Source organism: Epinephelus moara, chromosome 14 (genome assembly GCF_006386435.1).
Source record: "Epinephelus moara isolate mb chromosome 14, YSFRI_EMoa_1.0, whole genome shotgun sequence".
Taxonomy (NCBI): domain Eukaryota; kingdom Metazoa; phylum Chordata; class Actinopteri; order Perciformes; family Serranidae; genus Epinephelus; species Epinephelus moara.
This window is the reverse complement of record NC_065519.1, coordinates 9,931,095-9,948,431: the sequence shown is the minus strand read 5'-3', so window position 1 is coordinate 9,948,431 and position 17,337 is coordinate 9,931,095. Positions and strand designations below refer to the sequence as shown.

The following is a 17,337-nucleotide window of genomic DNA, read 5'->3' as shown; positions in this document are numbered from 1 at the left end:
AACGGACAAATCAAACACTGGCTCTGGATAGGACCACTTGCGTTTTCAAGTTGGCCGTCATAGTTCTACACACTTTGCACAGGGGAGAAGTTTCAATTCTGCAACTTTATCACTAAATGCAACCAAATCCTGCACACTGGACCTCTCAGGGAACTTCCTCAAATTTGACACAATTTCACTTGAACTCAAGTATAAACTGATTAGATTTTGTGGTCAAAGGTCAAGGTCAGTGTGACCTCACAAAACATGTTTTAGGCCATAAGTCAAGAATTCATACACTAATTTTACACAAAAGCATGATAGGATAAAATAATGAAGTGATGACATTTTATATCCAAAAGATTAAAGGTCACAGGTCACAGGTTCTCTGTGACATCATAATGTTTTTTTGCTATTATCCACCACCACATCTCAGGAACAGAGGGAGAGGCATTTGGTCAGATTCTGAATTATCAAATAAAACACTAATCTTGGGTGCCCACAGTTGGGTGAAACTGTGCTGATTGTAAAGATCTTCTGTGTGTCTTCTGAAGATGTGTGTAAATTCTAATTCTAGTTTATCATGTGAAAACTTTTAGGAAATGGAGGAGTTGGTGAAAGACAAAGAGAAAGAACTAGAGAGGGTGGAGGAGCAGGGCTGTGCCCTTGTCCAGAACAAGACCGATGAGGCCTGTGCTATCGTCATGGAGACACTCCAGGGTGTCAATCACACCTGGGCTAACCTGGACCACTTGGTAAGTTCCCCTGTTCTCTTTCCGCTCTGATTTTTCATGTAGTACATTGGTTACACCTATCTATTCTGCACTGGTCTGCTCTTTCTTGTCCTGTTCTGTTCTGTTCCAGCCTGAACTTTACAATTTACTGAATGTCACTTTGTGTGTTTTATTTCACCTTTAACAGATAGGGCAACTAAAAATCAGCCTGAAGTCAGTGCTGGATCAGTGGAGTCTATACAAGCGGGCTTCAGAAGAGATCAATGGCTACTTGATGGAGGGACGGTACTCTGTGTCTCGCTTCCGCCTCCTCACAGGCTCCCTGGAGGCTGTTCAGCTGCAGGTGCAAAGTCTGCAGGTATGTTAGAATGAAGAGGTTTTTTTAATAATTACTCTACATGTAAGCTGGCCTGTAGTCATCCAGACATATTTGTTTACATAGACTGCATCAGTATGTGTTTCTGAAATCTTGCAATGAAGTTGATGTATATATTTTTCACCAGAGGAATGTTTCTAAATTTGCTCTTGTACATGATTTATTCTTGTGGCTGAACTAAGCAACATTTTTGTATTTGTCTGTCATCTGCGAAGGATTTGCAACAGGAACTGGAGAAACAGGAGAGCAGTCTGAGAAAGTTTGGCGCTGTGACACACCAGCTGCTGAGGGAGTGTCACCCTTCAGTGTCAGATTCTCTCAACAATGCGCTTAAGGACGTCAATGCAAGGTTATTTTAATATTTTGCTTGTTCAAAGAATATTAAACATACATTCGTATATTGAGTAAAACCATAGACATTTTAGCTCTCAAGGCGCCAGCTCTAACAACAATGCTGAGGTGCAGCCAATTTTTTAAATTCTTTTCATCATCCGTCATATTGATCCTGATCATATTTTCACCCAGATGGACCGGCTTACTAGAGGAGATTGCGGAGCGTCTGAGAAGCAGCAAAGCCCTGCTTCAGCTGTGGCAGCGCTACAAGGAGCTTTACGAGCAGAGCTGCAGCAGCATCCAGCAGCAGGAGGAAAAGGCCGACCAGCTCCTCAAGCTCGCTTGCAGCAAGGACATCGCTGACGAAGAAGTGTCCGACTGGATCCGAGAATGCAGCGTAAGTGAATGTTTAAATAATGTTAAATACTTGAATCAGCAAAGATACTCGACTCTAAATTTCATGTGTGCTTTGCCTCAGGAGGCGCTCCGGTCCCAAGCTCCAGTGCAGGCCTCCCTGCAGGTTCTCCAACAACTGGGAGATCAGCTGAAACAGCAGGTGGACACATCAGCAGCATCTGCCATCCAGTCCGATCACCTGTCTCTCACCCAGCGGCTGGCTTCTGTGGAACAGGCCCTTAGCAGACAGCTCACCACACTGCAGGTGAAGAAAAGGCTTTGTAACTTATAGTTTTGAGTCTCAAGTTGTCCATTTATGTAGTTCAAATCATGAGTTTTACACTTGGATGGATTGCTGACATTTCTCTTCCACACCAGACTGGAGTCCAGGACTATGAAACCTTTAATGATCAGCTGGATTCACTGGGGGGCTGGATAGTTGAAGCTGAGGAGGCTCTGAAAGTGCAAGATCCCAACGGCTCCACCGACCCGACGATCATACAGGACCGCATGGAGGAGCTTAAGGTTTGTTTTTTTATTGTTTTCCTTTAAGAAACAATTTTGAAATTAAGAAATTCAACATATCTTTCTTGTCCTCTGCAGAGGCTCATGCTGAAATTCAGCAGTATGGCTCCTGAACTGGAGCGTCTTAATGAGCTTGGTTATCGGCTCCCTCTCAACGATTCAGAGATCAAACGCATGCAGAACCTCAACAGGAGCTGGACAACAGCCTCAGGACAGACCACAGAGAGATTCAGGTGTGACACATTAAAGAAAAGGTCAAAGAAAAACATTTCATTTCCGAGGCTGATATCCATTTCAGTACAGTTTCAAGACACTGTACAGAGGCTTAACTGTAAATTTATTGAATTAGTGAATAAAAGAAGGACTGACTGGCACAAATAACATCAAAAATAAATGTACAGCAAAGGCCACTGTCCCATGTGACTGAGATGGAATGGATGGGTATAAAAATGACACGTTTTAATCAACTCAATTGGGTCTTTGGTTCCTTGCAGCAAACTCCAGTCCTTCCTGCTGCAGCAGCAGACCTTCCTGGAGAAGTGTGAGACATGGATGGAGTTCTTGGTCCAAACAGAAGAGAATCTGGCAGTGGAGATATCTGGGAACTACCAGAGTTTGATGGAGCAGCAAAAAGCTCATGAGGTTAGAGTCCCTTTGAAGTGAAACTCTCTGAAGCAGCTGCTTTTGTAATTTATTAATCATTAATCAACCATTTGTTGTCTTCAAGTTATTCCAAGCTGAGATGTTCAGTCGGCAGCAGATTCTCCACTCTATCATCAGTGATGGACAGCGGATGTTAGAGCAGGGCCAGGTGGATGACAGGTAAAGATCTGTTACTTTAATATTTATACAGTGTTACTCTGAATAGAAGATTGGCAGACTTAGTTAATTCATTGCTTTTTGTTTGCCACCGAAAAATCTGTTAACAAAACTACTTTTCTCTCCTGCAGAGATGAGTTCAATCTGAAGTTGGCTCTGCTGAGTAACCAGTGGCAGGGCGTAGTGCGGCGTGCTCAACAGAGGCGGGGTATCATCGATGGTCTGATCCGCCAGTGGCAGCGCTACAGAGAAATGGTGGAGAAGCTGCGCAAATGGCTGGTGGAGATTTCCCACCCTGCAGAGGCCCTTCAGACAGGGACTACAGTGCCTCTGCAACAAGCCCGCTCCATGCTGGATGCTGTCCAGGTACATAATGGAAAGTCTTATCTCAGATTTATGCAGATGGTGCTGGACAGAGCGACACACATTTTGTGTTTAGTCTTCCCACAAATCTCTCCAGAACAGGCATATTTGTTTGTCAGGGTGACTAAGATGTAGTATGCTGTGGATTCTGGCAAAAATCCTCTCAGATTAAAATCGTGATAAATGAAGAGAGAAGAAACGTACTTGGAAAATTATGAGCTGCAGCAGGGACTGAGACAGACTGGTTGCAAAGGGGGCTTAAAAATCAATAGTGTTTCATTTTTCTTGACATGATAAACCTATATGATACTCCAAAGACCTAACTGTCGGAACTGTTTACATATGTCAGATGGCAGGAGGTTTGACAGGCATGTGTGATTGTGCTCTCTGGTTCAGCTGAAGGAAAAGGTGCTGCAGCGTCAGCAGGGCAGCTACATCCTGACAGTGGAGGCTGGCAGACAACTGCTCCTGTCAGCTGATAGCCGGGCGGAGGTGGCCCTGCAGGCAGAGCTTACTGACATCCAGGAGCGATGGAAACATGCCAGCATCTGCCTGGACGATCAGAAGAAAGAGCTTGCCACCTTGTTAAAGGTAAACCAGGCAAATTGCCAGCAGCTTGTGGAGCACAGGGAACATGAGGGGGAGGTTGAAGAGATACTGTAAATGTTTTTGCTTTGTAGTAAGTTTGTGTGCTGTTAGCTGTTTAACTCTAAGTTATGTAGCACTCATGCAGTTGAAACCATTGTTTGTGTCGCACAGGACTGGGAGAGGTGCGAGAGGGGTATTGGTGGATCACTGGAGAAACTACGAGCCTTCAAACGGCAGCTCTCCCAGCCTCTTCCTGATCACCACGAGGATCTGCAAGCTGAGCAGATGCGCTGCAAGGTAACAACCTCAGTCATTTGATTAGGCTGAAATGTTACACCATGGAAACTTTCCATAAGAATAACACAAGGCTAAAATTCAATATCATTTGGGGAGCTTGACCCAAGCATGTAGAATCAGTGTGGAGATATTTGAATAAGTTGAGCAGACTTTGTAATAAACTTAATTGAATGTTGAATGTCTTCATAATACTACTTTTGTTTCAATAACAGGACCTGGAGAACACATTTGATGGCTGGTCGGGCGATCTGGCCCATCTGACTGTGCTGCGAGAGTCCCTGTCTTGCTACATCAGTGCTGAGGACCTGTCTGTCCTGCAGGAGAGGATTGAGCTGCTGCATCGACAATGGGACGAAATTTGCCACCAGGTACACTTCACCACACAGCATTTGTGCATAGTGTATTTTCTGAATATACTGTATACTGGGCATCTGATCAGCTACTGGAGTGTTATTCAAATAGAATAGACTGGTCTTGTCTCTGCAGTTCCTTGAAATACCACATGGTGGTGCTGGTGTCAAACAAATCATAAGACTGTTACACTTTGGTTCTAACAACATCAAATACAGCCGACCATTACACGCATGAAAGACAGAATATTTACGTAACAAAAGAGTTTTAGAAATGCAACTTAATCTTACTGAACGAGAATGTTTACACACACTCTTTTTAATTCATAATATAAAAAGGAGCTAGAACAAGTTTTATAATAAAAAAAAAGGTTCTTCCTCTTTGTTTTTCTCTCACATTGATTTGCACAGATCTTAATAAAGATGTAAGCTATGAAAACACTCACTGTTACCCAGATTAATTAAGTGCAACTCAAAATGGCATTTCACTACATTTTTTAAAGGAACTTTCCTGTCTAGAGCAGTTCCTGTGCCGTGCAAACGTAAACCTCAAGGTCATAGTTGCATCCTGTGTAGAGTAGATAAAATACGCATACAGGAAACACAGAGGCACACACTCGCTTGCTCGATGCAAATGATTCAGTCACAGTGCAGTGATCTTTTAAACACTGCTTCCGTTTGAGACTTTTTGACATGAATGCACTTTTGTTACAGTTTAACATGCGGTAGTTATTTGTTTTTAACCATTCTGCACAGTAATGCACTGAACTGAATATATGTCGCTGTGCCTCTGCAGCTGTCACTGCGCCGGCAGCAGGTGAGCGAGAAGCTGAATGAGTGGACCGTGTTCAGCGAGAAGTACAAGGAGCTCTGCGAGTGGCTCACCAACATGGAGAGCAAGGTCTCGCAAAATGGAGACATCAGCATTGAGGAGATGATCGAGAAGCTCCGCAAGGTAAGAAGAAACATCTCAGACGAATCTAACATTTCCTCCTTGTGCAAAGTTTGGCATCAGGACAGTTAGTTTTTCTAGAAATGCAAAACTTGCTCATTATTTTCTTTATGCCCTGTTTAAACAACTTCTAGAGATCCATCTGTTATTGATCCTTGTTCTATCTGTTGCCTCAGTTAAAATCACACCTTGTTGCTATGACTGACAGAGTGACGACTGAGGGGGTGTTGCTACAGAGCAAATAGAAAATAGTACATTTTAACTGGACAGAATACTGCTGTATGAACAGATTGTGCTGTAGCTACACCAGTTTGTTTTTCTTCATTTATCCTTTCCAATCAAACTTTTTAAGTTTCCCTTACACTCTGGTTGTGTTGCGTTATCTCTCAGGACTACCAGGAGGAGATCACTGTGGCTGAGGAGAACAAGCTGCAGCTGCACCAGCTGGGAGAGCGCCTGGCTAGAGCCAGTCACAAGAGCAAAGCAGCTGAAATCGAACAAAAACTCAACAAAGTTAGCGACCGCTGGCAGCACCTTCTGGATCTAATCGGAGCCAGGTGAAATGACACACACTCACACTTGAAGTAGCTTTAATAGTGCTGTAATTTGTTTGCAGAATAAGACATAGCACTATTACTGTTTTCATCCCTTGTTAGAGACTCTTGCATTGCACTGACAGAGTTGAATAAATTATGTTAATAGAGTGAAGAAGCTGAGGGAAACTCTGGTGGCCGTGCAGCAGCTGGATAAGAACATGAGCAGCCTTCGATCCTGGCTGGCCCACATCGAGACAGAACTGTCCAAACCCATCGCTTACGACTGCTGTGATTTCCAGGAGATTCAGAGGAAGCTCGATTTACAGCAGGTAACATAATGTACACTACAGTGCATAAAATGTGCACAATACAACAGTTTTAGATAGATTTCATTATATTATCCTCTCTCTCTCCCTTGTTGTGTATCACTCTCTTACTATTGCACACACTTACTCCCTGTCTCTCTTTTACTCACCACTCAGGAGCTCCAGCGTGACATAGAGAAGCACAGTACAGGAGTGGCATCTGTACTGAACCTGTGTGAGGTGCTTCTGCACGACTGTGACGCCTGTGCCACCGATGCAGAGTGCGACTCCATCCAGCAGGCGACTCGTAGCCTTGATCGCCGCTGGAGGAGCATCTGTGCCTTGTCTATGGAGAGGAGACTCAAGTAAGATGTCAGATGTTAGATGAAAACAAAAAGAGAGAGAGTAGTATGGATGGAAAAAAGGTCATTGTCAAATATTACATTATACTTACCACATTTTCACTAATATCTCCCCCCCTAGGATTGAGGAGACGTGGCGTTTGTGGCAGAAATTCCTAGACGACTTTGCACGATTTGAGGAGTGGCTGGCCACTTCAGAAAAGACTGCTGCTCTGCCCAACTCCTCTGGTGTGTTGTACACCGTAGCCAAGGAGGAACTTAAGAAATTTGAGGTATTGCAAAAGTATTCCGTGTAAACAATTTAAAAACTGAAACAGGACACATGACATTTTTGTGACCCAGTGGGATGGTGCTGTTGATTAGCACTACACTAATATAATTATGTGTTCCTGTAGGCCTTCCAGAGGCAAGTCCATGAAAGCCTAACCCAGCTGGAGTTAATCAATAAGCAATATCGCCGCCTGGCTAGAGAAAACCGCACTGACTCTTCCTGTCGTCTGAGGGAGATGGCTCATGATGCCAATCAGCGATGGGACAACCTGCAGAAGAGGGTGGCATCCATCCTCCGCAGGCTTAAGGTACATATTCATTGTTACATTGATCATGTTGTGTTGATGGTAGCATCTGTGTGACTGACTGAATGACTGATGAAGCTTAGTTTATTCTACATGTTATACTTGCACAATGTACAAGTGTAGTTCATTCTAACAGCAGCATCTATGTTTGAAATGTGCAGCACTTTATTAGTCAGAGAGAAGAGTTTGAGACGGCCAGAGACGGCATCTTGGTGTGGCTGACAGAGATGGACCTGCAGCTGACCAACATTGAACACTTCTCTGAGTGTGACATTCAGGCCAAGATCAAACAACTCAGGGTGGGTTTGTCACAGTGGTCCAGACAAACATGGTCTGAAAACTATTTGCAAAGCATGCTTTGGGATTTCTTTCATTTATATTGACTACCAGACACAGTATGTGTGTATATATATTTAGATTTATTGTACCTTTAGACTCTCTGAAGATTTTGGCACTTGAGATTGTCCTTTCTTAGTATAGTGTAACAGGGCCTAAATATGAATTGAGAAAGAATTTGAAATGTTTAACTCTTGATATATTTGGATTTTTGCACCTCATTTATCTACACATTTTCTTAGGTTTTTATTCTGATATTTGTTATTGTGAAGAGCAGCTAGACTGACTGATATTGCAAGATTACATTGCACAAGTCATAGTCATACTGAACATTAAAATGATTAAATCAGGAAATTGCCATCTGGGATCGGCTGTCCATTTTGAAATTAAGACGGTGAAAGAGCCTGGTGTTTAGCCTGAAAACACAGTTAATGAAGATTTGTTTATCTATGCCCTTCATTCTCCTCATCTTGCGTTCCCACAGTCATTCCAACAGGAGATCTCCCTCACTACAGCCAAGATCGAGCACATCTTTCACCAGGGAGAGGCGCTGATAGAGAAGAGCGAACCTCTGGATGCAGCTGTCATCGAGGAGGAACTGGAAGAGCTACAGCGCTACTGCCAGGAAGTGTTTGGTCGAGTTGAGCGCTATTACAAAAAGCTCATTCGTCTTCCTGTAAGACCTGATTTCATATTTTTATTGATCCATTATTTCATGATCTATTGTGGCTTGATTCCAGGCACTCAAATATTCAGCACAATCTGTACATGTTGTGTCTATGCTTCTTCTTCAGCTTGCAGATGATGATACTGAAGTGTCATTCTCGGACCGCGAGCTGGAGCTGGACGAGCCCGGTGACTTATCCAGCCTTCCATGGGGTGAGCGTTTAGGGGATGGCTTCCTGTCACCTCTGCCCTCCTCTGGCCGCTCAGCCTCACTGGCCGCTCAGCTCCGGACCGAGCGTTCGGGCAGGGACACCCCAGCTAGTGTGGACTCCATTCCCCTCGAGTGGGATCACGACTACGACCTGAGCCGCGGGTTGGAGAGCGCCAGCAGGGCCCTGAGAGAGCAGCAGAGCGAAGAGGGCGACTTCCTCCAGCGGCCTGCCTCAGCATTGTCAGGTTAGTTTCCAAACACACAAAGCATTTTCCTTTACGTTAAAGTGATAACTGAGACTTAAAAGAAACCTGTGATTTAGAGCAATGGTGTATGAGGTATTTCTGAAATGTTGACAGTTAACAGTTAAGGAGGGATAATATCCTTTAATCTAGATAGATAGATAGATACTTACTTTATTGATCCAGAAGGAAATTCACTAACAGGTGCTGTTCAGTGTCCAACTTTGACCTTTGAGTTTGCCTACAGGAACTACAGACAGGTGACAGAATAAAGGAAAAACCTGAATATATGATTGGAGAAACATAACAAATTCAGATGGTTCCACACAGGCAGACTGCATGGTACAATTAAGCAATTAACAATAAATCTTGTTCAGTGACATGTAGAAAAATGTTCAGCAGGCCCTATTAATTTTGGACCGACATGCTAGATAACGCTCTCCACCACCTTTTGAAAAAGTCAAATGAGGGACTATCTTTTGGAAGAACACTGTTCATCCCAAGAAACACTGAACCTTTTCTGGCGGCACATGGTGGCCCAACACCTTACGAAGACACTTAATGTTGTTTTTTACTGTCATTTGTCACCCGTCTGTAAATGTTACCAAGACTATATAACTGGAGATAACTGGTAGAAAAAGAATATCTTTGAAAAATCACATGTAGCATAAAATTCCAGGCATTATCCAATATGCTATTAAATACGGTTTACTACATTGAGGGATCTGGTTGTTCAGAAACAGTTTGATAACAGACTTTTTCACATGAAACCTCTCTTGACCATACAATGGTGACTTCATACAATAATTCTCCATAATTTGTTGCAGAAAATTAAGACCTGACATGAAAAGATGTAAATAAAAAAAAAAAAATTCAACACTTTTCTCATTATTACTTTTTTTTTTTTTTTTCAGAAATAACAAGTTAAATTGATTTCTCAGTTTCCTGTATATATGATTAGGGAGGAGCAATTACTGGTCAATAAATGTTTTCTAGCCTTATGCTTCTTTACTACCAGAAGCTAAACTTAACAATATTACAAATACCCAAAGAACAGTAGTTCTTGAAATAGACTACAAAGAAAGTTACTATAAAACAATGTTCAACACTTCTGAGCATTGTTTTCTGTCAGCCATAACTGGTCACCACAGAGTGTAAATGTGCAGTGACGCAAAGGTATTAGCCTGACGCCGACAGCTTCATCCTGATTAGTAGATGGTGAGGAATTTGAAAATGGCAGCAACAAATTAACGTTGCATAAATACTGACAGCAGCACCATTTGTCCAGGAGCTTATCGATATTTCGGTACCAACTAGTTTGAAACTGGTGCTAATTTAGTATTAGTTCTCGATACCCATTCCTATTTGGGTTTCAGCTGTAGTTTTAACCATGGACCAAGGAGTATTCACATATACTTGGTAATACATGGTTTATTTTAGATGCTGGATGGGTAAGGTTTGTGACACAGCATATTGTCAATACAGTGTATCTTCCTGTGACCGATAACCGTCAAACTCTGGTGCATCAGAGCAAGTTACAGACAACAGATGAATAGCAGGTTAATCAGTTCATGGAGTCAAACAGTGTAATGCCCACTGCTGAATGTGTGTACTGTATAATGTTTCTTCCAGATGTAGTGATCCCAGAGAGCCCAGAGGCCTATGTTAAACTTACAGAACAAACACTGAGGTCCTCCACTGGTAGGCAACAGCAGACCCCAGCATGCCACAAGTGTTTGGGGCCAGAAATAACAGCTGCACTCTGAGTGATACCACACTGATAGACTATTCACCAGCTTGGACTTTGATTTGTGTTGATTTCCTCTCTTATACACACTTTGGGCACACACTGTAACCAATGGCAACACGTTCTAACACTGGGGGATAGGGTCAATTCCATTTGTATTTCTTCAATTCACTGGTTCTGCCTTGGTTTCTAATTCTGCAGAACTGAAATGGAATTCAGCCTAACCCTTCTTTCTAACTGGCTTTCTTACTTTGGTTTGCAGTTCACTCCGTAGCTAACCTCTTCAGATTTATTTTGATGTGCTATTTGTGTTTCACAAAAGCATGATGTTTTACTGTCACCGTAAACAAGTCTGAGCTTCTTGCTGAGGGGATGGCAGATTTGTTTGAAGTAAACTTTTCATAGGCTCCGTTCATACAGAGGCACATGTTGTAAGGAAAAATGCTTTTTAAGGTCTGTCATGATGATTATGTTATCCCTTAACTTACCCTTATATGGACATGACGATGCCACAATAAACAGCAGGGGTTTTCTGACCTTTATTAGACAAGGACGTGGCGGTTCTTCCTTTTTTTTTTCTCTCCACCCCTGCCTGCATGTGTGAGTTCAAAGAGGACACCATGTAGCTTACTGGTGGCCTACAGCTGCACTTTTGGAGTGGGAGACGCACAGTCCTGATAGTTGTTAGCTTGCCAATCCCTGGCAATTAGCCAAAAAGCCTGTTGTTTGCAGTTTTACCCTCTGACAACTCATTCTATTCTCAAAATGGCAATGATATAATTTATCGCAATTATTTGTGGGACAGTATATCGTCCAACAAAGCAGTTATCATGACAGGCCTATGCTTTTGTACTCTCTGTTTCAAATGAAGGATGTGATTCCTAATGAAAGCAGGACAGGAGAGCACTGCGATGAGGTTGAGTGTGTGTTACAATTTTTTGAAAATGCAGGGACAATCACTTGTCAAACTGCGATGGGCAACATGAGTCACAAGTGACCTGCGTTCCCCTCTACTTCTTACAACTCATTTGCTCTCCACGTCTTGTGTTTCTCTGTCTGAACGGGGCCTTATCTCTTCATGGGGTGTAAAGCATATTTTTAAGTGTCCATTATGATACAATATTTGGTCATAATCTGTCCATGTGGTGTCTACAGGGGAGGTTGCCTCTACAGACTCACATATTCACCCTCTGGATGCCAGTCGTTTCCACCTGCAACAAACGGACAGCAGCCGCAGTCGCACACCCACAAGCACAGAACTGGATGCCTCATATATGGGATATGTATGTGTTACTCTTATATTGAAATGAGCACCAAACTGTACATTAAGTGATAATTAATTCTGTTTTGTCTATTTAAATGCAATCTAACAGCCAACATGGGTATAAGACTAGAAAACTCATGTTTATTTATGTTATTATATAATGCCCACACAGATTTTGTTAACTTACCACCAGCCAATGATATATCTTTCACCTTTAGAGCAGGACTTACTACACTATCCAGTTTACAAAATCTTAGTCATAAGGTTAAAATGTATGTCCTATCCTAAAGTATGTAATATAACCTGCTTACACTGATTGTTCTATACAAAATAATACCAGTAACCCAACATACATTTATTGTGTAGATGCGGCTGCTGGGTGAGTGTCGGGGCAGTATTGACACAGTGAAGAGGATGGGCTTTGAGCTGAAGGAGGAGGAAGACACAGTGTCTGGACTGGCAGATCCCAGCAGCTCAGAGTCCCAGACATCAGGTAATACTTCACCCAAACCAAGGGGTAGGCAACCTGCAGCTCTGGAGCCACATGCAGCTCCTTAGCCCCTCTCCAGTGGCTTCCTGTGGCTTTTACAGTTGTTTTTTTTAACATTTTAATTTCTATTCATCAGTGTTGTAGGTCTAAAGTGATTCTTACATTCTCCAACTGTAATAATGTGTGCCTATACACAGAATAACAATAAATGTTTGTACATTTCATTAACTAAATGTGCATCATACCTCTACAGCCTGGCACCTTTTTCTCTAAATTTTTCTGCAGCTCAATAGCAGTAGCCACTCTTAAGTCTAGCTCAGGTAGCTATGAATTTGAAGCCAAAAAGGGACAGTCTCGGAGGAAAATAGATAATTTGATAATGCATTGAAAGATTTTTATGCTTTTACTGCAAACGCTGTGAAGTCAGTATAAAATAATCATAAATAGCCCACTGCAGAGTAGCCATTTTGTGATAAAACACATTAATGAATGCTCATTTAGACCCATTAGTAATGTTGATAGGCTATTTTAGACTGAATAGCTTGTGTTACCTTCATTATCAGGCTCCAGAAAGATTTTTATTACTATTACTTTGGTCAAAAATGGCTCTTATAGCAAAGGTTGCCGACCCCTGCCCCAACCTATCCTCCCACATGTATGCACCCTACATTACCATACATTCAAATGAGTGTTTATAAAAATAAAATATTGAAATGTGTAAATGCAAAGAGCTTTCATCCAGAAGGATACAACTCTGGTATATTCAGCTTATATGACATATCTTTTCCTTACACCCTGCAATCTAGGAGTGATTGAGCGCTGGGAGCTCCTGCAGGCTCAGGACCTCAGCAAAGAGATGCGCACAAAGCAGAACCAGCAGCAGTGGCAGCAGCTGAACTCTGACCTGAACAAAGTTTGGACTTGGCTGGGAGAGACGGAGGAAGAGCTGGAGCAGCAGCGGAGGCTGGACCTCAGCACCGACATCCAGACCATAGAGCAGCGCATCAAGAAGCTCAAGGTATTATTGTTTTCTTTTTGGAAATACTTTTGCATGATGCGTTTCCCTTTTCTTTATCTTTTAAGTTTTTTCTCTGTCAAATATATAGAATTTTGTATTTTGAAGTGTTTCTTTTTTATATGGGTCATCTCCTCCTGTAGGCCTATGGTGATAATTCCTGCTGTCGCAACATAGAAACTTGATGCCTGTGGTCATCCTTGTTGGTTGACCTGCTGGGGATCAAGTTATTATGTTTGAACCTTGTGTTGTTGTGTTACATCCTTTGTATGTTGCTCTGGATGACTGCGTTCATTAACTGTAAAATGTAAATGGTTGTCCACAGGAGCTGCAGAAGGCGTATGACAAACGCAAGGCTATTGTGCTGTCCATCAACCTGTGCAGTGCTGAGTTTGTGCAATCTGACACCGAGGAGTCCCGAGAGCTGCAGGCCAAACTGAAAGACATGAACAACCACTGGGACAAACTGGGCAACTCACTGGAGGAGTGGAGGTCTTCGTTACAGGAAGCTCTCATGCAGTGTCAAGTAGGTGCCATTAAGACACGGAGCAGTTGTTCTGAATGTTACTGTGAGATTGTTTCATAGAGCTGGAGTTGAATCTCTACTTTCCTGATCCACATCTGACTAACAGGACTTCCATGAGATGAGCCATGGTCTGCTGCTCTGGTTAGAAAACATTGACCGCAGGAGGAATGAGGTGGTTCCCATCGACCCCATCCAGGACAGTGACACTCTCCACGAGCATCATAAAACACTTACGGTACAGAAATATAATTTATACAATGCATAACTATAATTTATGCAAGAAGACTGTATGAATACTCCCAGTTTCTCCTGTTGTTTTAGAATTTACTGTATGTCTCAAATTCACAATCCCCACAGCAAATCCGCCAGGAGCTGCTGGACTCCCAGCTCAAAGTTGCCTCGCTACAAGACATGTCCCTCCAGTTGCTGGTCAACTCTCAGGGCAGCGACTGCCTGGAAGCCAAGGAGAAGGTCCATGTTATTGGGAACCGCCTCAAACTGCTGCTAAAGGAAGTAACCCGAGACCTCAGAGAGCTGGCGAAGATTCTGGACATTACCAGCAGTCAACAGGTAGATCATCACTTTACGTATACCTGTGCAGTAGTATAGGTTAAAGCGATTTGTTTCTAAAGTAGATTTATGAAAAGTAATATAAAGGTTTATTTGATTTGAAACAGAAGACTTTCACTTTGGTCAGGGGCCTAATATTTTTGCTGAAGGGACGGATTTGATCTACAGGCTGCTACTGTCTGATATTTCATGTGTCTGTCTTTCTTTTCTCTCTTTGTATAAATGTTTCCTTTGCCAGGATCTGTCATCTTGGTCATCAGCTGATGACCTGGACACGTCCGGGTCCCTTAGTCCTGTATCAGGAAGGAGTACACCAAGTCGACGACGATCGGTAACGTACACATCTACCTGTACATGCTGCTCTGTGAGAGGCCAGGTGTTCGGTTACCCCTCTGAGACAGTGCATACAGCAACTTGTGCCCCCAAATGCCCCGTTGAAGGCCATATTCACCCCTGCCATCCCAAAATCTCTCCTCACACCTTTCTACACCTCCACAACCTGCTTTACACTCCCACCCTCTGAATTCTGAACTATTTTCCAGCCTTTTACTCTTCTTGCATGTTGTGTACTCCCAGAGCAAATACCTGCCAGAGAACTGGGGAATCCTTTCTTTCTAACATCTTTATTTCCTCCTCCTTTCTCTTGGATGACTTTTTCAGTTTTGCCCTAGCTGTTACTTTTTCTCTTCCAGTATTTCCACACTAAAAAACTTCTATCCTACAAATCTTTTTTTCCTAGTAGACTTTCCTTTACTTTCTTCTCACTCTAGTTTTATTGGATCCCTGTAGTTTTATTCTTAGGAATACTGGCTATCATGAAACTGCTAAATGTACAAAAGAAGCATAGAAAATGTGATTTTATGATGTAGGAGGCATGACATCATATTTGTTTTATATTGTAGGCTGCAGGAATGAGAAAGCAATATTTTTTGCATCAGTTTTGATTCAGTATGTATCTAAATATCAGTCCAAATAAGCATGTCGCTGCTTATATTATGTGTATGTTACTAAATGTCACTGTTATCAAAGAGACCCATGCATCACACTGCATAATTTGTAGCTTCCTATTTGCAGTCAGTTTGTTGCACTCACGAGCTGAAGCACTTCAAAGTAGTCGAGCACTTTGAAAAGCCAGATTCCTTGTTATCACGGGTTACAAAATCTACCCTCACATATGATTTTGTTGCTGCTCTTCTTTCATTTTGGGATTTCTTTTCATCGGTAGCTTTGTCTTGATTTGCCTGGACTGAAACATACTTTCTTTCTTTTACCTCCCCCTCCCCCTGTTCATTGCAAACAGCAACGGGGCAAAAGTAGTCTGTCACAGCCTGGACCCTCTGTGAGCAGTCCACACCACAGGTACCTTTCTGTTGGTTTCTAGCACACCCAGAAGATAATGGAACTCATCAGCCCATGATGCACTTGGAGGCCGATTCATGCTTTCTAATCCTCCCCCAACAACAGCTGTGTCTTTAAAGAATAACAAACCCCAATTTCAGTTTCTAATGCTTGTGCCAGATTAGCAGCTCATGATAGTGAATTCCATCATCTTCTGTCAGTCTAGACGCTCTGTGTAGGCTCGGTGACGAGGTGCAATGCAGCCCACACATCCTCGATAAAAGAGTTTCACAAGGGATGGTGCAAGGCCTCTTCTCCGCCAATGTCCTTGGCTGCTTAATATCGCTAACCGGAGGGCATTTTTCTTACGTATAACACAAATATTCCTCTGTAGCTAACACTCCTTCGCTGTTACTGAACACACACACCTTTTTTCTCAAATTGCCGAGCCAGTAAATGTCTGCAATGAACAATGCAAAGGCTGCAGTTTCTCTTTCTCTCTTGCTCTATCTCTTTCTTATGTGTGTGACATTTCTTCTTCTGCTGCTGCTATCTCACCGACTATCCGCCATCCCCCCCCCCTCAGTCTGTCATCTGTGAGTCTCAGGTATCCATATGTGAAGTGGTAAGGGGCACTTTTGGTAACAGCATAGGACAACCAGAGTGTAAATCATACATCAATCCATGCATTCCTGGAGTCAGGATTCACTTTAATGAAGTACATTTAGAGAGTACAGCAGGACTGTTTTCTCTTAACTTAAAGAAATAAATCACTTGGGGGTTTTTCCACAGTTGGTAGGTGTGAGTAAGCTTCTTTACAGTAATTTCCATTAAGTGATTGTGGCATCTAACCTTTGAGGCTGAAAGAGGACAGTTTTTACTGAGGGTGATGGTGACTGTTAATGATACAGCAAGAAAGCAAATAATAAACTTCCCAAACTATTCCTGTAAAGGCTGAGTTTGGTATTCTTCACCTGGACCCTATTTTCCCATGTTTTTGTGTCTGAGTCACTAATGGGAACAGTTTTTGAAATTAATCCACTATTGAGTGAGACTGCTGCAGACAACAGCGACGAAAGACTGCAATTTAACCACTTAAACATGTTCGCACTGTCAATTTACGCTCACTGACGGTGCTTGTTTTTGTCACTAATAGGCTTAGATTATTATTATAAGTGTCTGGCGACATTATGGAGAGGATTCCTGCAGAGGTCGACCTTTTTATTAAAGAGTACGATCCTTTTTGTTTAACCAGAAACAGAAAATCCAAAATCACTGTCAGCAAACCCACCAGACTTCATTCAAATAAACAATAATTTTATCATTCTAAAACGCATGTCTTTTAAATGTGACTGAAACGAATTAAAGCCCACAAAAACGGTCTTGGCTCGTCTTACCACTGTTCCAGCAGTTGCCAACTCTGGTTTGGTTGAAATAAACCC

At 42.4% G+C, this 17,337-nt stretch overlaps 1 protein-coding gene across 13 annotated transcripts in view; it reads left to right on the top strand.

The window, feature by feature from the left end:
• Positions 1–17,337, top strand: part of syne1b (spectrin repeat containing, nuclear envelope 1b) — a 100,782-nt gene that overhangs the window by 81,228 nt on the left and 2,217 nt on the right. For 9 of the 13 annotated variants that reach the window (XM_050061159.1, XM_050061164.1, XM_050061162.1 and 6 more), the window contains 31 exons: positions 579–734; positions 901–1,071; positions 1,305–1,438; positions 1,615–1,819; positions 1,901–2,083; positions 2,197–2,343; positions 2,422–2,576; positions 2,838–2,985; positions 3,071–3,165; positions 3,294–3,528; positions 3,922–4,116; positions 4,285–4,410; positions 4,623–4,778; positions 5,557–5,715; positions 6,103–6,269; positions 6,415–6,577; positions 6,731–6,918; positions 7,037–7,187; positions 7,311–7,493; positions 7,652–7,789; positions 8,311–8,502; positions 8,621–8,948; positions 10,578–10,646; positions 11,848–11,975; positions 12,323–12,449; positions 13,253–13,464; positions 13,787–13,987; positions 14,094–14,222; positions 14,345–14,557; positions 14,796–14,888; positions 15,858–15,916. In XM_050061159.1, coding sequence (XP_049917116.1) covers positions 579–734; positions 901–1,071; positions 1,305–1,438; positions 1,615–1,819; positions 1,901–2,083; positions 2,197–2,343; positions 2,422–2,576; positions 2,838–2,985; positions 3,071–3,165; positions 3,294–3,528; positions 3,922–4,116; positions 4,285–4,410; positions 4,623–4,778; positions 5,557–5,715; positions 6,103–6,269; positions 6,415–6,577; positions 6,731–6,918; positions 7,037–7,187; positions 7,311–7,493; positions 7,652–7,789; positions 8,311–8,502; positions 8,621–8,948; positions 10,578–10,646; positions 11,848–11,975; positions 12,323–12,449; positions 13,253–13,464; positions 13,787–13,987; positions 14,094–14,222; positions 14,345–14,557; positions 14,796–14,888; positions 15,858–15,916 — 5,006 coding nt within the window. The remainder of the gene's footprint in view (positions 1–578; positions 735–900; positions 1,072–1,304; positions 1,439–1,614; positions 1,820–1,900; positions 2,084–2,196; positions 2,344–2,421; positions 2,577–2,837; positions 2,986–3,070; positions 3,166–3,293; positions 3,529–3,921; positions 4,117–4,284; positions 4,411–4,622; positions 4,779–5,556; positions 5,716–6,102; positions 6,270–6,414; positions 6,578–6,730; positions 6,919–7,036; positions 7,188–7,310; positions 7,494–7,651; positions 7,790–8,310; positions 8,503–8,620; positions 8,949–10,577; positions 10,647–11,847; positions 11,976–12,322; positions 12,450–13,252; positions 13,465–13,786; positions 13,988–14,093; positions 14,223–14,344; positions 14,558–14,795; positions 14,889–15,857; positions 15,917–17,337) is intronic. The other 4 variants (XM_050061169.1, XM_050061163.1, XM_050061167.1 and 1 more) reach the window with 3 other exon arrangements.